The sequence below is a fragment of the Atta colombica genome, unplaced genomic scaffold, assembly GCF_001594045.1.
Source record: "Atta colombica isolate Treedump-2 unplaced genomic scaffold, Acol1.0 scaffold242, whole genome shotgun sequence".
NCBI lineage: Eukaryota > Metazoa > Arthropoda > Insecta > Hymenoptera > Formicidae > Atta > Atta colombica.
In genome coordinates this window covers 37,737-63,148 of record NW_017259341.1, presented here as the reverse complement: position 1 = coordinate 63,148, position 25,412 = coordinate 37,737, and the positions used below count along the sequence as shown (strand labels likewise).

At 36.8% G+C, this 25,412-nt stretch overlaps 1 protein-coding gene across 9 annotated transcripts in view; it reads left to right on the top strand.

Moving 5' to 3' along the window:
- The window catches only part of LOC108688841 (plasma membrane calcium-transporting ATPase 3), a 95,797-nt gene that overhangs the window by 56,123 nt on the left and 14,262 nt on the right, over window positions 1-25,412 (top strand). For 4 of the 9 annotated variants that reach the window (XM_018195310.1, XM_018195309.1, XM_018195311.1 and 1 more), the window contains 2 exons: window positions 2,393-2,525; window positions 17,530-19,098. In XM_018195310.1, the coding sequence (XP_018050799.1) occupies window positions 2,393-2,525; window positions 17,530-18,048 (652 nt within the window). In that variant the 3' untranslated portion in view covers window positions 18,049-19,098. Of the gene's footprint in view, window positions 1-2,392; window positions 2,526-6,612; window positions 6,682-10,764; window positions 10,850-17,529; window positions 19,099-25,412 lie in introns of those variants that run through there. The other 5 variants (XM_018195315.1, XM_018195314.1, XM_018195317.1 and 2 more) reach the window with 4 other exon arrangements.

Here is a 25,412-nt window from a genome sequence, read left to right as displayed (position 1 = left end):
TGTGGGTGGGTGTGTGTGTGTGTGTGTGTGTGTGTGTGTGTGTGTGTGTGTGCCGTTTCGTAGGTGAACAGAAACCCGATATACATATTTCCCTTCGATATATTGTATGATATTGTACATGCATCTATCGCATCCTGGCATCGTCCAGGACGGCGAGAACCGATGACGTGCGCTCGCTAGATATGGAGAACAGAAAAGAGCAATTCCCGTCGGGTTGGTCTCTGAGTTCACGTGTATTTCCGATTGATTTTTGAAAGAGATGGAACATAATTCGGCGGTAAATAAATTCCTTCGTTTTTAGATTATCGTTGCTTTATTTGATTTTTTTCCTCGCACGTGGACGTTAATTATAGCGTGAATTTACGGATTGGCCCGACACATCATTCCATCCATCGTCGAATGCCGTTCTCCACGAGAGAGCCTGTGCGAGTGCCTATAAATAGCGACGATAAGCGGCATGTAGTCGCATCGGCACTATGCGTCCTTTCCCGCCTGTGTGTCGCTCAACAGGTAAGAATCGCACCTGCTTTTTGCCAAAGCGACCTGATGCAAAATTGACGTGTCTTAAAAGAAATAATGGAGAAGACGAATCAATGACGTAGAACGTGAGATAGAAAGACACAGGTCAACGAAACGAAAACACAACACGTTAACACACTTGTTAAATTCATATAACGTCAAATTAAACTCAATTTGAATTTATTTTCAATCTACTTTGTTTATTTTTAATTATTTCTTTAGATCGTCACTGCTCCTACTCATTATGTTAATTTAACTAAAACAATGAAGTGAAACAATTTAACTCAAGAATATATAGATATTAAATTTGACTCAGTTTATTATTTACTAAGTGCATATATTAATATAGACGTTGTTTACTTTGAAATTAACTATAGAAATTATTTAATTTTACATTTTGATTCATATGAAGTTACATTTTGATTCATGGAAGTTAAAAATAACAAAATGTTATTTAACTCAAGTGTTATCATTGCTCCTTTAATATAACATTGTAGAACAAAGATATGTGACGGCTTATCAAAGCCCAAAAGAATGTTATCTGTATCATCTTCGAGGAAAGCTTTGAATCGGGAAAACTAACGTATCACACATCGGATGCGAAGAAAAAAATGCATTCTCTCTGTCATCTCGCGCACATGTAATCTTCTTTCTTATATCTTATATCTTCTTTCTCTCTCTCTCTCTCTCCTTCCCCCTCTCTCTCTGTCTCTCTCTCTTTCTCATTTTTCTTCTTTTCACTCATTTCTCGTATTTCTTCATGAATCTATCGGTTATAACATGGAAGGCTGAGTCGATAACGATCGAAGAAAAGTTTCGCTTTTCTTTAAATTGACTAACTAACTTTTTGCACCGTATCACAATAGAACACATTTTGCTCACGACATATTTGCATTTGCACCCACTATGCATCTCCCTATTTACTAACGTATGGAGTGTGCGCTAAACAGCTTATTTGATCGAAGATTGAAATAATTTCTTCTCGTGAGCTTAATTAGGTACATCTTTCCTTTAAAGTATTCCTTTAAAGTTGAATGTCTAAATTTGGAAAATAGAGTTTCTAGAAAATGTATTTGAAAATGTATTTGAAAATTATTAAGATTCAAGATTCGCTTCGATCGAATATAAAATTCTTTCTCTTGTATTATTGATCCATTTTCCACTTATTATTGATTTATTGTTGACGAAAAATATTATTTTGAGTTAGCCAGAGAGTCTAAATTTATGCAAATAGAACAGAAGTCGTAATAATATTGTAAGAACATCATTATAATCTTATTTGTCACTTATAAATTCACTTGATACTTAATATAAGATTAATATAAGATAAGATCATAATGACGTCTTTATGTGTTATCTTTATGATGTTATCTACTCTATATTTGGAAGATAACTAAAGAACCACGCCCGTCTCGAAATTTTCGTCAACAAAAATCATCTTAGCGTATCGTCATCAAATATGTCTGTTAGCAAATGCTCCGCATTTCATCACATCTTTCCGTCATGCCAATGATAGGAGTCAATCCACTGGTCACATTTACACGCACAACATGCACCTGGCCACTATTTCGCCCGGTCTTATCACTGATAAATCTATTCTTTTACTTACACCATCGAGTCCCGCGTAGCGTTAGCACATCGTAAATAGATTAGGGATTTCCTGAGGAGCGAGGGGAAAACGGTGTCGAGTGCAGCGCGTGTCGAGAAGAGAGCGTCGATTGTGAAACTTCCGTCTCGGCTGCCCAAAAAAAGAAAGAACAAAAGAAAGAAATTAACAGTATAAAATATAATACCACACCATTCTCTAATCCATTCAATTAACAGGAAGAATCCGAGTGATGAAGAAATGGTTTCATGTTTTTTTCAAAAACAGATGGGGCCGCGGCCAGCCGGATGATATCGGTGCGATCAATCTAGGAGATGAGAAATTCGACCCCGACTCGGATAAAAAGCCGCGCGCAGGACAAATTCTATGGATCCGTGGTCTAACACGGCTACAAACACAGGTAACTATCCCTATCTCTCTTTTCTCTCTCTCTTTGTCTATCTATCTATCTATCTTTCTCTGTCACTCTGTCTCTCTCTCTCTCTTTTTCATTCTCTCATTATCTCATCATTCAACTCAAGATTCAATATTCTCTCGATTCCTGTTCTATTCACGAAAACATAAATGAGAAAACTCAACAAAAACCGCCCCCGAATCCAACAGGTTCAGGTGGCGAGATCACACGAGTCACATACGGTCCTCTTTAACGTTTTTTAAACTCTCAGGACTCTTTTCTTTTCTTTTCTTTTCTTTGGATGCGATCCACTTAACTAGAAATGCTTCGAAGCGTTTGATTGACCAATCAGAAGAAAGAATGTTACCAATTGACCAATCAAAAAATGCTTTCAAAGCATTAATAGCATCAAGTGGACCGAAACCTTTGTTTCTTTCTTTTAACAGCGCACTGAAAAAGAAATTTACTAAATCTTAATACGTATTTTTCTAAATAGTATTAAGTAAACATTTATTTATAATAAATAAGTATTTACTCAATAAAAAAATGGTAGCTAAAGTTGTTGTACCAAATAAATACATATATCTACATTGGTAAATATTTTCACTTAGAACTATTTAAATATTTATTAAAATTTAGTGCTTTTTTCAGTGTGCGCACGCAATTATTCGACGTTCGTGCACGTAAAAACGTATGCGTGTGCGTATTTCTTCTTATTATCAACAAATACATATACAGAATATAATAAATCCACTTATACTACTTATATACTATTACCACTCTATTTATTACCATCGACGATAATAACGAGTTGTTTCAGTTTTGACCGTTACCTTGGTTTGCATTTTCATTTGAGTTCCATCATTACCACGTTAGAGAACCGCGATCGCGTTTTTCCACACTCGATTCGATGATACCGACGACCGTGTGCAATAAGATTGCCTCAATAGACAATTGAACGCGTCCAAATAGATCGTTAACCGCCCTTTCGACAGCCCGCTGAAAGCGCGCGGGAAACGATCTTTGGTTGAAGGAGAAGAGCGAAGAGCCACGCACGATTTTCACAAACTACATTCTCGGATCGGTGTTGCTCTCTCTCACTCACTCCTTCAGAGACGCGATACATCTGACCGTGTGTCTCTTACCAATTAGGACAACACGTGCACATATTCATGTACATATATACCATATTTATATTTATATATATTTCTAAATAAGTAAACTCAGTGTGTAAGTCTACGCCGATAAGAGAAGCTAGGTCTAATCTGTCATGTCATTATCTCAGGTAGGGGAAATCGATCGCGGGTCCCGATCGACCGGATCCGGTCGATCGGCCCCGCGATTAGGGTGACAGGACCGAACGTAGAGAAACGGCAGACAAGAGACGATAACGCGAAATAAAAAAAAGAAACGTTTTACTTGAACTCGTTATGACTCGACCAGCGTCACTGATCGCGCATGCATGACTCTTCGACGAGAACGACGCACTGATAGGATTGACGCACATACACAATACACACATAGAGACCTACCTACTAGTAAACGCACAAATTAGTGCTTGTTCTCCGCCCGTATATCTTCACTCCCTCGTATACGCGAATACCAGCGATATGGGAGCAACGTGAGGACAGTTGGGACTAGATGTGTAATGTCTTTATCCATGGGATTTGCATGGGAAATCAACTGGTTGAAATAAACGCGTATGCGGAATAGCAAATCATAGCCGGAACGCTTTGATAATTCTCTTAGATTCGAAGATACACGAATGAGATTTTTCTTCCCTGCATCTACATTTCTTTCCTTAAGGTTATACAAGGTTTGCCTTCGACGTTCTTTTCGTATCTTCAAGTTGAACGAAAATTAACAGAGTGTTTCATGGATCAATATAGCACAGACTTCGGAGACCTAAAAACATCCAGAGAATGTCCTACATCTTAAGGATGTTTCCAGGATGTTCTTAGGATAAAGTGTGCTGTGTGGGACCAGTATAAGATTGGAGTAAAGATAGAATGTAGGTTTTTAAAACTGTGCAGTTTTAAAAATCTAGTCATCGTTTGTTTCGATCTATTTTATTTGACATGTAAATCTAAACGTCTCTGCCTTGTCCCAGCTCTCCTAATCGCGGTACTCTCTCAGGACCCCTCAGAGAAGATCGCGAGTGTCGTGACCAATGCGTAGGGAGAATAGAAACTATCAGGATATATCACCGATTTCTGATTGAGTCGAGTTTCTCCTGATGCTACTTCCTGGCGTCGACGAACTTTCGACCTGAGCACATATATATCTTATATATATTTGCGCGTACATATATATTACATATATATATTATATACGTTCTTATATCCCATACAGCTTGCATCCACAGTAGCTCTCCACAGACAGCCAGAACCAACTTAGCAGTGGTCCACGCAGTCCTCAGCCAATCTCTCTTTCTTTCTCTATTCTCTAACTCTCTTTCTCTCTGTTTGTTTCTCTCCTGTTCCCGATATCTCTTACGCTCGGTTTTCCACTCTTTTCCCTTGATATATGCTCTATTTCACTTCTTTAGCCCTCGTGAGATTACATGTCAGAATACGCTCTTGTTTCCTCGTCTCGGGAGGGCACGTCTCCGTAACCCCGAAAGTATGCACCACTCTTCTCCAAGTCCAGTGATCTATGTTTATGTCTCGCCGATCGATGAACTCAGGACACTCCCACTCCGGGGGGAGATTCGCCCCTCTAGACTTTGTTGTCTTTGTAAAGTACATATCTATATATACTCTCACCGTGAAGCACTGTTTTTGAATATTCGAGTGACGTTAAGCAGGATGTTGAAATCGACCCATGTGTAAGCACCTCGTGGTAAACTTTCTTCGCCGAACTTTCTCTCGCAAGAGACGTCTTTACACATCGACTTCGCCATATGATTTTCCACACTCGCCGTTAAAACGGGTGACTCTTACGTAACTTTCGCGTGGGTAACTCGTATAAAGTAGGTAGTCTCTCCCCATCTTCGTACGTAACGTATCTAAATCCGTCGCCTACAGTTACTCGTAATTAGCCGGCAAAATGAAACTTTCGTTGTTGCGCGAGGTTCAAGAACGTAATACGTAAAAGATTCATTCCACTTTGCTATTGTCCTTAGCCGCTTTAGCCGCCCGCTATTCCTATCGATTTTACGTTGAAGCGGAAGGCTCTACTCTGTCGCACAAGTTAAAGCAGATGGTGCTGAATGACGGTGCGTTCGTTCGCGTCGCGTTAGGTATGTCTCTGTTAATATTAAAAGTCGCAAATCCCCAAGTTATAAAAACGTTTCACACGCATTTATGTATTCTGTCTAAATTATTTTTCGCAACGGTTACGATCGATCAAGGTGGCAACATTAGTCGATGGTCGACAGTCTATTAGTTAGGCGTGTGCCAGAGGTAACGATTGCGGTCCGTTTCTCGTCGAAGAATCCCCGAAAAACACTCGATAAACTCTGTACGATGATTGCGCAGCGAATTTTTTTGCAGTAATGTCAAATATCCATCTATGTATCTAATTGTCAATCACTTTGGCGGATTCGGGCTGTGGCGCGACAAAGAAAATGACTGTCGCTAGTCCGTTGCAGCTCCGTTACAGCCACGATGCGATTTAAAAATAAATAAATAAAATGTAGAACGGATGAGTTGCACGCAACGTATGTAAGAAATTCTAGTCCATAGAAATCGCGGCGAATACTATATTTCCTTTCTCTCTCTCTGTCTGTCTCTCTACCAATTTTCTCTACTTTATATTATATATATTATATATAGCTACACTATACGTACTTTCTATTCTCTTTACATTCTCTTCCCCCTTTTTTCTCTGTAACTTCATCTGTCTCGCACAGTCAACGGTCATTAAGTGTTCAATATCACGAAGCACACGTTAATATAGAACGGCTTTAATAAAAAATAAAAAAAATAAAAAACTGAAAGGAAACAAGAAAAAAAACAGAACGGAAAATCGAACAGATGATTTAAGAAAGACAGAAAAGAGATAGGACAAGAAAAAAGAAAAAAAAATACAATTATCCTGGAATGTCACGTGAAGCTAATGATGTAAAACTGGATGTGTCACCTACTTTCAGACGAGCAATAGAACTCTGGTGCAGAATGTATCTGTGACAGGCAGATCCCCTTCTCAGGATTACTACATGGTTAGTCCGCAAGTCCACTATCATCCGCAAGTTTGCTCATTGTTTGACCGTGTTAAATAATCTGATTAACCGTTTCTCTCTATATTTATCTATACATATATATTTTCATCGTCTTTATTTGGTTCCTCTGATATATTCTAACTTTTTTTTTTGCGAACACTTTTTTGATCGATATGTATCATGTATTATGATTTCCTACAAGCAGACCTTTTTCAGTTTGCCTTTTGTGTTCTCTATCTTTCTCTATCTCTATCTCTCTCTTTCTTCTACTACTTATTACTACTTATCTGTCTCTCTACACACGTCTCACAATGTCTGCATTTTGTTTAACAAGTAAGTGCTTGCGGACTGCGAGTTTCGATTAATATTTTTCGCCCGTGTGCTTATTATATATATACATATATATATTATTACATGCGACACCCGTCTTTGTGGTTGATTCTAAACTATCCTCCACAAATAAAAAAAGAAGACCAGAAAACCGGCAGCCAGTATATATATATATATCGGCGTCGAACAATTTGCATCGCCATGATTATTGTCACTGCGGCAGCTAATTATATCGCTCCTGATGTATCTTTCTCTTTTTGTTCTTTTTTTTCTTTCTGTATCACCACCGCACCAGCCTCTCACTTTCTTTCTCTTTCAATTTCTGTCTTTGTCTTGTAGCTCCTGTGTCGCGTAATACGATCGTACGTATACGATCCGATCGTATATCGCTTCTCCCAATGTCACCAACTCCTCTGTCCTCTGTATCTCTATCAAGCGAGACGCTAATGGAGCGCATGTACGGTAAAACACACCTCCCATTTACGCGTGATAATGAGAAAAGAAAAAAAAGCAGCCGGCCATCGCCCACGTTTGGAAACCATCACTGGCTGTTGTTGTTTGTTGCCGCGAGAGACACCGTTGATGACTTTGACTTCGATGGATACGTTAATGATTATGACCGTTTTGGCTGCCGTCATACGCTTCTCTCGATTGTCTCCTTTTACCTGAATTATTTCTTTTTTTCTTACATGCTTTTCTCTCACATCTTTTCCTCCTTGCCTCTTCCAGTCTCCATTTTGTCCAGTCTTCTTTTTGTTCCTTTCTTTTTCTCTTCATTTTCCGCCTCAGTTCCACTAAGATGTTGCATGTACGTGTTTGTGTGCGTTTTTTTTTTTTTTTTTTCGTTCTTGTTTTGGCGCGTTTGAAGGCGCTCGTCAACTGACTTGGAATCGAACAGCCAAGAGCGAGCCGCGCAGCTTTCGGAGTGACGTGATCAGAGATGTATGGCGATATAACACCGCAATGTGTGCTACCCGTTTCCTCGATACGACAGCGCTGTTCCCAGAAATGTTAGTTAAGGTTGACTGAGGTTTCGGTAATTCCCAGTCAGATGTCTATATCCTAGCTGCTACAGGTTCTGCCTTTGCTTCTGGTTCCGTCTTCAAGAAGAGACGGAGGATCACTTGAGCTCCGGTTAATGTTAACTAATGTTCCAAGGGACAGCCGAAATCAAAGCACACTGGAACACTGGACAAATCTCCTTTTTTTTGTTTTGGATCTGTGTTCGCTTTCTTGTGTGAGCATCGTTTTCTTTTTTCTTTCATTTCCGGCGTACGACTCGCTCGGTCGGCCGGTCCTTCTCTACACACACGCCGTGTACATTTGCTTTTGTCTCTCTCATTTCTTTAATTTGTTTTTTTAATTATTGCAGTGTGAGCATTGCTGTGATGATTAACACGTGATGTACGATGTTATTACCGTACGTTGTATATCGATGTGCGCGCGTGTGACATGTATTTTTTTTTTAATTATTGTGCGTATCTTTAACGTGGCACAGTGTGTATGTATATATATATATATATCTGTATATTCAATATATATTGCATTGTGCGTTCTGTACCGATGCGAGGGACAAACACAACTCGCTCGGACACGGAAACGCGCGACGCTCCGCCAAAAAAAAAAAGAAAGAAAAGAATTTTTTTTCTAACGGCGTTCGTACGGTGAGAAAGCGCGCGCTCGATAGCGCGTTTCTCGAATTCGGCTTGTCGAGTCTTACACTCTACTTTTCTCCGTACATCTTTCTACAGACGGTACATCGAAATTTTCTCTCTACTTCCGCGCTACTCGAAACCGCATCAACGATGATCGTCAGCACACGTGTATCTGCGCTATCAATTCCCCAAAATTTTAAACTCGATTCCAATTTTCTGCGAATATTTGCTCGGACGACTGGAATCAATAGCGAATGTGAGTCTTGGTGCTCCGTCTATTTTCGATAAGAGTCGCTCGATTCTGAGAAAAATTCGCTCAGAGGATACACAGGCCAAAAGTTTAGAAACTTTAAAAATTGATATTTTTGGGATTATTTACTCAAATATTCATAACAATAACTGCATTCAGTGATAAAAGTAGCTTTCCAATTATTGTAAGATTCTTTAATATGATTGATTTTTAAACATTTAACCCGTAATAAAGAGTGAGGGGCAAAAATCATACTGAGAAATTACAACAGAATCTTACAAGCTGCATTTTGTGTTTTGAAGAATAATTCTGTAGATCCAATAACTATTATTGAATATGGAGAATTATTTTGAAAAATGCGTTATTATATACGGATATTTGAGTAAGTAATCTCAAAAATGGCTGCGTTTAGAATGTTTATTTTGCAACTGTTGCAAATTTTCTTTACTGAAACAAGACTATTTCTCTAGATCTAAAAGTATACTCCAATCAGCGGGAAGAAAACTTTCAACAGTAGCAAAATAAACATCTTGCTGAACTCCACTGACACTTTTGAAAAAATGTTTCCAAACTTTTAGCCCGGAGTATATCTAGATACCTCGAAGTCCAACGAATTTATTAATTTGCATTCAATTAATTTCGCGATATTTATTTTAATGTTGCTCGTTTGATGAATCGAAAGAAGAATACAAGGATATTGTTTGACCTTTACTGGACGGAGAAGCCCTTATATATAGTGACACTGAAACAGTGTCATATTTTGAGACAAAGAATATAACACTCTAAAAAATATTTCTGTGAATTTAACATCATACGTGTTTACACTGTATTGATATTATTGTTAATATTAACACAAACATGGTATGAATTGAACATCATGAGTTTAAAATCCATACCATGATAAAAGATATAAATACCAGGAGTTTTTAATCCATACCATGTTGATATTAATATTAACATCAACATGGTGAGAATTATATAAACATCATGTGATATTCAATTAAAACCTATTTTTCAGAGTGAATGAAATAATGAATTATAACTAATCTTAAAAAATCTCTCAAGGAAAAGCTATAAAATTTTAAAAATAAACCCCCGCCTTTTGTAAAGATTAACGGTGATCGAGAATTAAAAAATAAGCTGTAGCAGTTTTCATAAGCATTTTTTTTCACTTTTGTCATGAAACACAATATCTGACTAGCAGCGATCTTTTCTCATTCGGTATGTGTAATATCTCGAATCTCGAATTGCTTGAATGATGCAACACTCAAATCATGACTACGATATGTGCACTTTGACATGTTCCACGATTCCAGTCGTGCTCGGTTTTCTTTTTTCAATCTCTCATCCGAAACTCTTTCTCTTTGTCTCTCTTTCTTTCTCTTTCTTTCTCTCTCTCTCGCTTGAGAGGGAGAAATCGCCTTTTTTCTATCTCTGTAGAAGAATTGCAGTGAAAAACGGTGAAAAAAAGAGGAAAACTCGCTAAAAAATGAGAGATTCGTGCGATAATCACATCACATGATAATCTATGCGTCGACACGTGTGCGACACACACAGGAGGGAAAGAAACAATAAAACATCTACTCATGCACCTATTCTTTTTCTCTCTCACGTACATACATGTAAACACATATACATATATCACACACGCACAAAATACGTTATAATAGAAATGAAAATGGAGAAAACGCGATGGAAATGGTCATTAGCGAACGCCGATGCAATCCGCGGCAAAAAAAAAAACAGCTGCTAGTTGTGTGCGCTGAAAGAAAAAAAAAGTAGTGTTTTAGCGAAGATGAAAACGAAAGCGAGTGCCGAGACTGATGGTTATAATTTGTGGTTTGTTAGCCAGCGGAACCCATTCGAGAGACTGAGGTATAACGGGGCGGCAGTTTTGCCCGCCGCCACACTTATCCTGTCGGAGTACAAACAAGTACGTAGCTCATGTAGATGATCGCCTGCCGTACATATAATACGTTGTTATAATCATCAAAAACCCGCCAATACGCGTGTACGCATATTATATTTTATCTTACTACTTATAATATCGTTATACACGACGGATCGTCGACGTGCGTAACACACGATGTGCGTGCACGATGGAAACGTCTCGCCGTCTTGATCTCTCCTTCCCTCTCTGTTCAGAAATTTTTCGCATTTGATTTCGGGCGCGGATCGCCCGCGCCGAATGCAAACGGGAACGAGCCTCAACGAGCCCAATTCATTTTAAGTCGTAATCATATTAGAGATTGTGCAATTGTGACTAGCGATTGATAATTACTTTTCAATTAGTTAGAGTAAAGCAATTCAATGATTGTTTTGCTCTAATCGCTTAAAAGTAATTGGTAATCACTAATTACAATCGCAAAATCGCTGTGTGATTACGGTTTTAAGCTCATTTCTATTAATGTAGATTAAATTTGATCTCAATTTAATTTACTCCTTATCTTTTTCTAATTTTGAAAAGAAGATAAAAAGTAAAATTAAATTGACACTAATCTTCTGTTTACGGATCTTTTTTGGCACAAGCAAATTTCACTATCAAGTTTCTTCGAAATAAAGGAGATGAAATTCCAGTTCCTAAAATTGTCGAAAAAACTATTTGATTACGTAGTAGAAAAGTAACCCTTTTTTATATTTTTTAAAACTTAGAACGACTAAAAAAGAACATAGGCTGGACAAAAAAGATCTAGATTGCAGATGGAGGTAGTAAATATAGACCTGCTCTGGAGGATTAATCTATTCTCTAAAACTTTTAGAATGAATTTCTCATTCTGAAGAATGAAACTCAGACTGGTATTCATAGTCGATTCTTATATTTAAAACTGTCTTAAGATGTCATGAATCAATCAGCGAATCGCATTTTAAGACATTACTTAAAAGAAGGAGAAAATGGACTGTGAATATTGGCCTTTAAAATTAAAAATTGAACCACTTTTTTTCAAGACTGGTTCAATTTTCATTCTTTAAAGTGAGAGTGCACTCTAAAAAATTTAAAGAGTTTTTATTAGTAGAAACAGATGTAATATTTTAATATTATATCTAATATAATATTTTAATATTTCGATCCCGGTGATGTGTTGAGGAACGCATTCCCGGCATGCTATGTGGCGCTGGGGATTCAGCTCTCCGAGATTCTTAGATGCTTTCGAGATTCCCACAGCGATTCCAGATCGCTCTGTGCGGTCCTGGAAGTCGATCGGTTCTAGTAACTAGACTCTTGACTTCGATGTAATGATGATTGATTGATGATGATGATGATGATGATGATGATGATGATAATAATGATGATTATGATGATGACGACGACGAGGTTCGTCGTGGCGACGAAGGGATGGCTCTCCCCTCCTCTCGAGAGGCGCGTCGTCGACGCGTGTGTTTCGGCGGCGATGTCACGACGACGACGATTCGAAATGCACGGATTACTATTACATTGAACGAAGTGTTACGTTATACTAATATGTTTTCTTTGTGTAGCCAGGGGGTGTGGGTTGCGGTCGGTGGGCCTTCCCCGTCCGTCGGGGACCGTGATATTACCTAGCAGATCCACCGACCCGCCCGCGCTTTCTTTTTCTCAGTAGCATAGTGTCTGAGTGTGCTGTGTGTTTCTGTATCCCCCTGTCCTTTCCCTATTCTTTCCCTGGATTCTCCTTCGTGTGTGTAACTATCGCAATGATTTCGCATCGAGATCATTCCAGATATATCAAAATTATCACTCATACATTTTTCTCTTTTTTTTTTTTTAATAGTAATTAGATTATTGGCTTGTTCATTTATGAATACGATAAATCGTGCTAAACCATCGATTTTTATCAACGCGAATGATAACACTAAAATGCTTACCCCTTCTCCTCTTTCCCAAACACACCTAGCGACCAAAAATCTTAGCTTTCTCCGCTTCTACCATTCATTGATCGGTCTCTTCTCTCGACGCGGCAGCAACGCCAGGAAAACGGCTTGTGCGTCGATTTTGAACTTTTTTCTAGGTCGGTGGTCGATGTCGTAGTAACCCTCGAGAATTGAGGTAACGTTGTCGTAGATCTCAATGGTGTGCTGTGTTATTAAGTAGGAAGAAGGATTGCAAACTTGAATGAAGTAGCATTGCTGCATTGTGCGCACCAGTCCTTCTATCACGTGGCGGTATCCTTGATCCTAAATCCGTTTCTATAATCTATCACGATTCAATATATGTTATCAAATATACACATGAGCCGCAAAACAATCTCTCAATCGAGCCATTTGCGAAATTAGTTTCTATTTCGATAATATGTGTTTTATTTATTATTATTATTCGACATTTTTTACGTAGAATTTTTATTTATTAAAATTTTTTCGAAAGATTGCCTGATAAATTCAAAACGTCAAAGGATTTTTTCTCGAGTTTTTTCTCTCTTCGGAGCTAATGGTAAAATTTACTGGATTCACTCAATTATAATCTCTGCCAAAAATATCAATTATATTTTCTTTACCTGCAAATTTGGATAATTATTAAAATATTTTAATTAATTAGTATCATTTTTAATACGAGTTATATCATTTTGGTTCGTTAAAATTAATTTCAATGCAAGTAAGTGACTCAAAGTATGTGAAAGTGCCTTTACATGTATGTGATTTAATTTTCTGTGTAAAAATAACACACTGGATTACATACACAAAAATAGATTACACACTTAAATGTATGATATACTCTTTAAATTTTTTGGAGTGAAATCTCATTCTAAAGAGTGAAAATTGAAAGAGTTCAATTTTTAATCTTTAAGAATATGATTTCTTTAAAGTGATAATTCACTTTAAAAGTTTTAGAGAGTAATATAGAGTGTTATTTTTACACAAAAAACAAAATTACACACACGCGCGCGCGCGCGCGCACACACACACACACACACACACACACGCACGCACGCACACGCACGCACGCACGCACGCACGCACGCACGCACGCACGCACATTGAAGGCACTTACATTTGGATTTACAGTATAATGCTTTTAACTCTCCGTTTGTAATCTGGTTTTTTATCCAGTCCAAGTTTTTTAATTCTAGCTTTTCAAAAAACCGTGAAAAAATTTGGAGTTACTTTTCAATAATTCTATTATATTACTAAATAGATATTACAAGATATTTTAAAATCTGATTTTGTGTCCTCCTTTATTTCGGAGCAATTTGAAAATAAAATTTTACGTATACAAAAAAAACTCAGATTGCAGATAGCAAATTAAACAAATTAAATGGAACCTAACAACTTTTATAGATTTTGGCATTAGCTCTGGCGGATTAATATAACACACGCATTTCTCAAAGATATTCAAAGTGTCTAATTTAATTCTCATTAATTAGTTTCTCTCGAGTCAGTAAAGAAGATAATCGTCGATTCGATTTGAAACTCCCATTACCTTCCTTCTATTCCCTTTTTGTTAGTGTGTGAGTGTGCGTGTGCACGGTTGGCCAATTTATATAATTTATATGCATCGACTTTATTTTTTGTTTGCCCAAGGTCTAACACCGCCGTTGTTTCGAGTGCCAACTAGAGGGTTTAACACGTTACACTTATTTAATTTGTGTTATTGTGAACAAAGAAAGAAAAGATAAACGAATCCCAATCGATAATTATAACGCGATTATTAGCATGCATCGTGACTCCGATCGCGAGAAGAGAGATGCTTCTTCGCGCATCGAGTGTCAGAAAGATCAGAGCCAGATCGAGCATATTCGAGGCGAAAAGACGCGAAAGAAGAAAAATCTCTTCATAATTTAAATCAGTAATAATAATCTCATAGAGATTTTTCGCGTTTCTTTTCATTCTAGTTTCTTACATTCCACTTCTTCGAAAGGAACTTTTATTATCTCGAATGTCCTGTCTGATCTGGCGTTGACCACAATTTTTTTCCTCTCTCGGATACTCGAACGTCTGAATCTCCTACAACAAAACGACCGGAGAAATCGTTTCAATCCGTTCTGAATTATCTCTCCGAATCTTTAGTAAGAGAACATGTCTGATCACAGCATATGAGACTTGCGTAGTTATGTAGAGAAAACGTTAAGTATTAAAACCGCACACAGTGTGTCGAAACTGGCTACCATGCGTGAAGCTATTACTACTGCGAAGATTACTTATAATGTAGGAAAGCAACTGACTCACCCTGTCTCTCTTTGTCACGAACGTGCATTATATTCTTAATCTCCATTATATAGTGCTCCTTCGCTTTATTAACTGTTATTCGTATTACACCAACATCACCAAAACCACACTATGTCTGTCTCTGTCTGAAGCTTCTGTCTTACCCTATTATATACTCTGTTGACACTCCAAGAGGAGCGGTTACAAGCGTGCGAATGCTTTGGCAAACTCGCTCGCGAACGGTTCAGGACTGTTGCGGACCATTTCTAATTGGGTAACTATTACGAAACTATTTTCGACTCGCGTTGGCATCTCTATAATCGCGAAGCTCTGCTCGTTTCCCTTTGGCGTCAAAATGAGTCGCGGAGCGATCGCTAATGAGAGGGTGACTGTCGTTAATTAATTTATTTTTTTACGATTATTTGATTTATATCGATTGTTATTCAGATGATGATTCACTGAGAAAAAATTCTGATTAAAAATGGACAAACTAGAAGATTCTGATCATATTGATCAGAATTCTGATTATCTCCACTAGAATAGATTCAATCAGAAAATTTAGATTTGTCCATTTTGAACCAAAATTCCAATTAATGCAATCAAACACATTTTTTTTAATTGTAGAAAACGAAATGCAACCTAATACAGATCTTGATGACGTAGAGAAAAAGGTATTAGACTTGTACTAGGTTGCATTTTGCAAATAATTTCAATTATTTTGATTGTATATTTTTTCGATGTATTTCTTTCAAATATGTATGTATCGTCGAGTTAATTGGAACAAAGGTAAGAACATTGATCTTCTAAAAAGTATAGTAATTTACGTAAAACATTTTCTAATGAATATTTTGTTATTTCGTTCTACTTATGAAATCATTTTCATTGATTTGATTTTAAATTTGGTTGAAGTGTTTTATTATTTTTTCTTAGAACCATAAATTAGAATTAAACCTAGTATTGCTTATTAACCGATATTCTTAACCTGGAAATAATCACCTGATTTTTTTACATAAATGATTACATGTTTTTATAAAATCACTATTAACAACATAGATTTTGTAACACAATTATTAACTTATATTATTGATTTTCAATTTATTAATATTTAAGAATATTATAGGTATAGATTTAATTACAATTTTCTGAAGAAAGATTTTAAACTGGAAAAGCACGTTAAATAACTTATTATGACAGTATTTCTAAATAATAAAGATTTTAATTTGTATGGCGCTTTTTTTATTGCGAGCTTTTGATGGAATTGCATATTTAAATAAATAGTTATTAGAGAAAAAAAAAGTTAAACAAATTATATTCAAAACAATATTTTATAACAATTTTTTCACCTCTAGGATATAAAAATATCCCAAGTAGCCATTCCCGGATTAAAATCGGACATTAGTGAGTAAAGAAGAATAAAAGATATTGAAATATTTTTAAATAATAGTAACAAATTGACCAAGAGATAACTAACACAAATAAGTGAAGACAGCCATATTTAGTTAAACAAATCTTGATGTTTAATAATATTTTTGAATGAAACTTACGATTTTCAGTTCAAGTTTGATAGAATATGATTTGCTTTGCTTATTTGTATTTTTAATGATCCTTTTGGCTCCATCCGTTATTACTATGGGCCTGTTTTTGTTAGCTAAATTTCTCACACGATTTATCTTTTCTTTTTTTTTTCCTCCACGTTGGAAAGAAAAAGAGAAAAAAATTAATTGTGCAAAAAGTTGAGTTAAAAAGAACAAATCTCACATCTTGTTGTTTCATTCTCATTTGCGATCGCTCCCAGTCAAATCTAGATCGCAAGGGATAATGATACTCGTTATTAGCGTCTCTAACACCCTCAAAGTGACGAAAGGAGGCTTTGTCTACAAGGATGTTCGCGCGTTGTCCGCATTCGGTCGTGTTGGTTCCCCGATTACAAACTTCATCACGAAACCCCACAAATCGCCGTGTGGTAGGTAGGTACGCATAAAATTGACGTAGATTGCGCATGTGATGACGGTAACTGAGTCCATACAATTCTAGCTTGCACTATTCGATATTCGGTACAGCGAAATTGTGAGGGATTTGAATCCTTTCGACATACTTTAATGATATCCCTTCCGTTTAGCTCAGTTTACCCCTGATGTTTAATTTACGAATTCGGGTGAAATGCAACCAAGTCGAACAGGCGAAGGAACTCATGTCATGGACAAAAAGAAAAAGGAGAGATAAACACATTTGCGGTTATTCTAAAAAAATTAAAATTAAAATAAAAAAAAACGCACATCTCTATATAATCATAAAAACATGACTACAGCTACCAGAATAACGACAAGACCAGAAGTACGCCGACACTCAGGGGACATTCAATAAAGTTAAAAGGGGGACATACTGTAACACACCTCTGCGCGAAAAAAAAGAAAAAAATACGAATATACGGCGTGCTTGTGTGTTGCTGGCTTGCCTCCTCGCTTCCTGATAGAACGTCCTTCCCTGTTTTTGCAGCTTCGAGTAATCAGAGCGTTCAAGTCGACTCTGGAAGATCTGGAGGAGCGTCGCTCTGTCCATAGTTTACACAGCTTACACAGTATGCGCAGTTCACGCAGCCACACCGGGCCCCGACCACTCTCTGACTTCACATACATTGACGAAGACCCGACAAACACCACCACCACCGCGCAGAACGCCGCCTACAACAAGTCCTCTAATAGGAGTGCCGAGCCGATGATGAGTCAGGATTATGAGACAAACTACAGAGGATCCTCCAGGATGCAACAGTCCCTCAACAGCCCCGCCTCACCGTTGTTGCTGAGCGTGACTGGGCCGGCCAACGCGTACAATCATCATTACACCATCACCGACAATAGATCCCCCTCTAGTAACGTCCCTAATCAACCCTTGAGTCCCAACCACATGGCGCCGATGAGCAGCAATAGAGACAACACTGGGAATTCCCTGCTTCTGAATTCCAATAACTTGGTCCTACCGGAACTGACCAAGCTCGTGCACGAGACCAGCATCTAAAGATTTAGACTTTCTCTCTCTATGTATTGTCTCATTCCACAGCCTCCTTCCATCCTTCTCCATATTCTTTGTTCACTGTCTATTTGCGACTTAGAGCTTCAACTTCATTCCTCTTACCGTTTTTTGCTGTCTGTCTATTCTTTAATTTGATATCCCTTATTTCATTTCCTTCGCCTGTCATTCTTCTCTTCCTCTACTATGTAGAGGGACTTGTACATATTCTATCCCTGCAATCTCTCGCCCTCATATACATCGTGAGATTTCGCTCGATCCTGCGACCTCGTTCTCATTCGATCGATAGAGCGAGGGTATCCACGTAAATGATATGGACTCACTCTCGTTTCACGCGTTCCCTCTATTCTTCTCTACTTTCAAGATACGTCATCATTCATCTCTATTTCTACCATCTCTCTTTTCGAGAGCGTACTTACCGAACGATTTTGCTCGTTTCGGTCGCCGAGTCCTCTGTCCCCCTTGATTCTTTCTCTCTTCCGTCGCCCTTCTTTGCCTCTCCGATAAAAAAAATTTTTACCACTCGCTCAATGGGGACGGCGGACCTGATCTGATCTCAAAGGGGTCGAAACGCGCCAATTTGGAGGATAATGCCTACACACACGAACAAAGCGCGGCATTCGCAAATCACGTACTCTCGCTAAAATCGAGAATGCTGTATTAAGTACTTAAAGCGGACGAGACTGCGGTTGGTGAGAAAGCAAGGAAGAAATGGTTGCCAAAATGGAGAGAGATTTTGCTCCGCGAATATCGCGACAGTTTGCGAATGGCACGTTTTCGTGCATAGGCTGTACACTATATCAGATAATTTACAGGGGTCTCGCTTTCTACTGCTTTTTTTCCCGTACCCCGACTCTGTGTTCATTGGTGAAAGTACTATTTTCGCATTTTAGGATAACGTTCTAGAGTTCCATCGTTCATTGAATGACAATGATACGGACTGCGACGCGATTATCTGCTGTAAAAAAAATAACAAAATATAATTTCGATGTATCATTTTTGCCGCGTAATTTGCGAAATACTTCCAAACATTCCCGAAATCAGTCCATTAACTAATTATGTACGATATTTAATTATATTTTTTATTATTTATTACGTGATTTGACAAAAGATTTTCATCTCAAGTATTGTATTTAACACTAGAAGTAGCAATGTTTTTTATTTAGTAAGACTAAGCGAATAAATTATTATAAAAATAAAGAAAGCGATAAAAACGAAATATTTCAGTATAAAGGATATAATTATTGAAAAGTTAAAAAATTCTAGAATACTAATTTTTACATAAGAAATATCATTGTAAAAGAGATATAGTCAATAATGTAGTTAGTAGAAATAGAAACGTTTCTAAATGCCCCAAGATATTAGTAAACGGGATTAATTTTTCTAAGAGTTTTTCTAAATAAAAATTTTGTATATGTTTCGTATTGAATCGCAACAAATAGCAAGCTGTCGCAGCCCGTGTAAAGTCTGATATTATATATTAAATGACCAAATCGATTATCTCGGAGAGATGATGATGTCCGTACATGAAAATAGTATTTTATCCGTATACTTGACAAACGTAGACAGCGCTTAAGTGCTTGTCCGCTTACCAACCGACCTCGTATAACCGTTTTTACTTATTTATCTATCTACCTATTTTTACTACTGACTAATAATTGGTGATATAATGAAATAACGAAAAGTTAGCCCTACTTAACTCTTATGTATTATAGTGTATCTTTTATAGAAAAAAATTCCATAGAATAAAAAATGTGTGTATTTTCTCTTTTATGACAAAAAAAAACTATTTTTAATTGAACAATAAAATTAGATTATGTATCCCATATAATAAATATATCAAAAATAACTTTTTCTAAATTGTGTGACCGAAAAAAGTATCCGCTATCCTAAAAATCGATTTGTATGTAGTATTTCTTCAGGAAATCTTTTCACATTTGTGTTCGCCAATTTGATGGTCAGCAGTGATCACCCCCGTCATTCGTTTGCTTGCCTGTTTGGGATTGAATGTGAATGTCTGTTCGTTTGATGACTACGTGATGTGACTGATGACGATCCAATGGATTATCGAGGACGACAATGATGACGCTACTGGTGACAATCTACCTCGACAGAGATAAATTCTCGCGAATTAACACTTCTAACTGTCCTTCGCGAATGCGACTAACAAAGAAGAGAAATTATCTTCCGCCCCCGTCCGGGGGATAAAAAACGCGCGTTTCGGTGCCGCTTCGAGCGATAATAATCGCTCGCTCGCGATCGACAATTGAAAGGTATTCGAGAAGGTCCACTTACCACGAATCTTCTCGCGTATATGCGACGTCAGGAAACGTATACGCGACTCGAGGCTGAATGTACTTACATCTTCACCATCACGCCTCGATCTCTTCTATCTTCACAATTTCATTAATCGTCACTCTCGTGAGCGGGCCTGGTTCTACGTGTCGCTGGTCAAGCAGAAAATCAAGAATAATTAGCAAGAAGCAGAAACCAAATACAAAATACTCGAAAAGTATATTTTTCATAAATTTCGATTTAAAAAAACGCCCAATTTTAATCGCACAGTTAATTTTTAAAAAGATTCTTACTATTTTTCTTAAACTTATAAATTTCGGAAATATTATTTTTTTATGTATTTTAATATATCTTACACAAAAAAATTTCAGAAATATAGATTATATAGAAATTAAATTTTAATAACGTAAATTATCCTTAATTTATAGCTTCTAAGTGTAAAAAAATGAATGTCTTAAAGAGGAGTAATTGACTATTTCTAATGTTTGTCTCTATTAAAAAAAATAAATAAATAAATTCATCTAAATGTATGATCCAAGTAGGCCGCTTCGCAGTACATCCGGTCCCGTCTCGAATCCTCTCTTCTCGGTGTGTCTCCCTCGCGTTCTGTGAAAACATTTCATTCATCCCCTCTGTTTCTTTTATCTGTGTCTTTTTCTTTTGTCTGTGTCTCTTCTTGTCTATCTCGAAGAACCGAATTCCGTCGCGATTCTGGCGGATAGAGCCTCAATTTCTTTCTTTCTATCCTTTTCTCTTTCTCTTTCTCTCTCGACTTCTCGAGACAAATCGCGGGGGCTCAGAGCGTTGGGAATCGTCGTCCGATAGAGAATCCCGTCCCCACTTTCTCGTTCGAATGAAAAAGAAGAAATAAGAGAAATAAGTAAGAGGAAAAAAAAGTTGTTTAGCGTATGATGAGAAAATATAATGATGTGACCGCGAATTATATACATAGGACGGTTCATTACCAATATTCTTCTTTGCCGAGCGACAGCGTCGAGTGTGATCGAGCGGCGAATAAATATATACGCGACAACAACGTACAATGATGTCGTTACGGACGGAGAGTCGGAGGAGCATTCTCGCTCTTGATATTGTAATGTAAGTTAATTTAATTTTACTCAATCTGTCGCGCGCGCTTCTCTTTTTATTTATAAATCTTGTAACTTAAAGTCGAGGGAGTCCCTGTGTCGGGGAAGGAGCTGCGAGTGCGCCTTCCCTAATGAACGTGTCGACCGAAATTCGTCGTCGATCAGCATTCCAGGGAATCGCCACCGTGAGTTTTCGTGGCCCCGGGACGATGTTCAAGCAGAGCATACAAATCACCGCGGGTGCTTTCCAATTATAAAATCACTGGACATTTTTGTGTACACCTTCACGGAAAAAAAAGAATTTATTGAAACAATTAAAAACTTTACCGATTCAGTAAATCTACAGCTGTAATATACGGATTGCTAGTTTTCTATGTTAAAGTAACAAAATTGTACAGTTGAATAAAATGAGTATTATATTTGTTGTAATAGCATAGCAAATTTGTTAATATAAGCTTCACTGAATCACCTAAATCTATTTTTTTCCGTGTTGCGTTCCAATTACTGTAATCATCGAAACAACACATCCGTACTCAGCCCGAAAGCTATTAGTCGGTTGTGTAAGCTTATGTTTTTAGTGACAACCAATAGTGACAATGTTATTAATTGCGGCTATAAATAAAGTTGAGTGGCCGGCTTTTATTTTTTTCCATTCAATGCGGAAAAAGTTACATTTAATTTAACTCTATTCAAAATGTTGCACAGCATATACATTTTGTTCTAATTGAGTCGCTACACTTGTGCATTCCTGTATATGTTCATGTTAAGATATGATAAGCAATTCGAAAGCACTCTATGATATCAACGTCAAAATGGCTTCAAAATGATTACTAAAAGTCAATCATTTACGATTTATTTTAATGTAAATGATTGACTTTTACTTTGACAATCACTTTGACGTTATCGTGACTTGCTCTGCTTGGATGGAAATCGACGCACAATCGCGATAGACTTAAATTCCGACGCTATTTTATTGTTTTGTTCTTTTAATCGCTACAACGCGATGCGAGATGTATTTTTTCTTGTCATAGCAGCGTCGGAAAATTCGAGCCGACGGAATTTATGTTGGTTCTGATTTCCGCTGGTTCTCCATGTTCCATTTTCCTACGAAGAGAGAATATCCCTCGTCCAGAATGAAGGAATGTACTTAAATTGTCGGATCTCGTTATCTACGTTACTTTATTTACTCCACTATCGTTCCCTTCTTTGGCTTTATCCGTTTCTTTGACCGTGTCTTCCTCGAAATGTCGAGGCCACTCAAAGATCGGAAAAATTTACTTTAAAGATAAGGTAAATTGACAATAGGATACTTGTAGCTACGTAGAATTTTCCAATGACAACAGTAAAAATATCTATTTTTAATTTAATATTCATTAAAAATTTTAATTTACTGTCAACATTCATTATTAATTTTAATTAATTAATTTTAAATTTTGGAAATTACATCGCGGTGTCGCGATTATCCCATTGTCACAATTATTTCTCTCTCTCTCTCTCTCTCTCTCTCTCTCTCTCTCCAATTTCTCGTTCGAGGATCGACGAGATACGCGAGATTCGATCGCCGGAAGATGGAACATGGTTCGCTGAGGATCCCTTCCCTCTTGCCTTCTTTTTCTTTTTTGTAACCAGTCACTTAAATCAAGAACGTTTTTTTTTCCGACTAATCGTCGTTGATTTTAAATGTGTGCTACTGCCAGCGCGTTAACCCACGTCAAAGAAGGATAAAATAAAGATGCAAAAAATACAAATATAAGGACTAGAAGGAGCTGTGAAAAAGAAACTTAGTCGTTAGGTCTTCTCCTGGTTGCGATGTTTTCGGCCCCTATATAACGCGACGTAAGGGCCTCTCGCTGAGCAGACATAAATATCGAGAAGTCTGATCGAGCTGATCTGACAATCATTATCCGCGCAATGAAACTGAGTTTAAGAGCTACGCACCGTATAGTACAATTAACATAAGCTTACAAGGACGTTACACAATTGATTGATCAGAAGCGAAATAGTATTTTGAAGTAATCCGGAAATAGTTGACCGATCAATCTTTAATCATTATAGTCGAGATTCAAATACGATATTTGGTAATGAAATCACTCTTGACAAACTATGATCTTTGAGGGAAAAGATAAAAAATTGTCCTTTCAATGTAATAAGATAGAGTAGAAAGAATGATTTTGCTAAAGTCTAAAAATTTAGTTAGATACAAATCTGTAAATAATTTTGATCGTCAAATTGAACATGTAGAAACTTAAGCGTTATTAACAATGTTACAAAAGATTTTAACATTTTAATAATTAATTTGAGCGTCTCACATAATTATTTTGATAATCAAAATAAAATTATTTTCAGATCTATATTTCTAAAAATAAAACTATTTTCAGATTTATATCTAAATTTTTAGATATACTTCAGCAAAATTACTCATTCCGTTTAGATTTATACGATGGGACTTTATTCGAGTTAAAATTTGAGAAAGATTGGAAATGTTGCTTTTAGTACAGTTTCAGAAATAATTTTTCGGACGCATCGGCGGGTGGTCCTTATGACGTGAGTGCATATCGAATCTTGGTGCATGCTACTCTACAATTACTTCAATAGCATCGAGTTAGAGTTCCGTTCGCTCTTATAGTCACGTGAGGTCCGTATTACGTTTTTCGTTCCAATAACTTGTCGCGCGCGTGCTAATCAGTTGCTTGAAGATGTTACGGAAATCCTAAAAGGGGCCTGATAAACCCAAACGTCATAAATATTTTATTATTAAATAATTCTACACGATTTATCCAACGAATTTTGTAATTTCTTACCATCTAGAAATGGCAAGAGTTTTTTAAAAGTTTTTATTTTTTGTCTTATCTAAATTGTTTTATGTGATATTTTTTTAAGTATAATACACTATGGATATATAGTTAAGTTAAAAATAATCTATACGATTTATCCAATAGATTTTGTAATTTCCTATTATCTAGAGATTTTAAGATTCTCTAAAACTTTAATTTTTATTTTTTTTATTTTTTGTTATTTAAATTTTTTGCTTTATATGACCCTTTCTAAAAAAAATGGATCATCTAATTGAATTAAAAATAATTTTTATTCAATTTTTTAATTTTTTATTACCTAGAAATTTCGAGATTTTTTGAAACTTTAATTCTCTTTTTTTATCCAATATTTTGTTTTATGTAATTATTCTTTTTAAATTTAATGTCTATAATTCATTATAGACACTTAATTAAATTAAAAATAACAAAAACATAAAAAAATTAATTTCTTTTTTTAAGAAGAAGTACAAAAATAATGTATTCGACAAAAAAGTCATTCACGATAAACGTAACATGGGCTTTACGAGGACAAATGCACCACAAAGCGACGCAATCTGTGTGTTCGAACAATCCGCCGGTTCTACTTCCGGCGAGGTCCTGCGGACCTCCGACGTAATGGCTGCATTTAGCAAAAAAAGCTTAGCAACTATTATAAAATTCTAATGATTGGTCTTTCCCTTAGTTTCTTATTAGATCTAACCCCTATAATACACATTTCCAAGGGATGTTCTAGCTGACGTCTAAAAAACATTCTAAGATTGTTCCCAGAACGTCCCTTGTGATAAAGTGTGCTGTATGAGAATGTATAAACCAATTATATTAAAGATTCTTACAACAGTTGCAAAGTTGTTTTTTCTGCTTGAACGCAGTCATTGTCGGCTTCCCTTCGACCGGTGCGATAACGAAGAATCTCATTTACAATTGGCGTCGCTTCGCGTGCGAATGCGTTAACCCGTACGTGTCACTCTCGCGATAAGACACGCACGCGTCTTGTAAAACTTAGCAGGTCCGCACTGTAGGCTGTGGGTCCGTATCAAATATCGCGATTTGTAGCAAACGAGAGAAGACATTCTGGTTTTTAATATCGACGCATTATATTAATCTGTTACCGATGAACTCTAAGAGAGAGCAGTATATATATATATATATATATAAT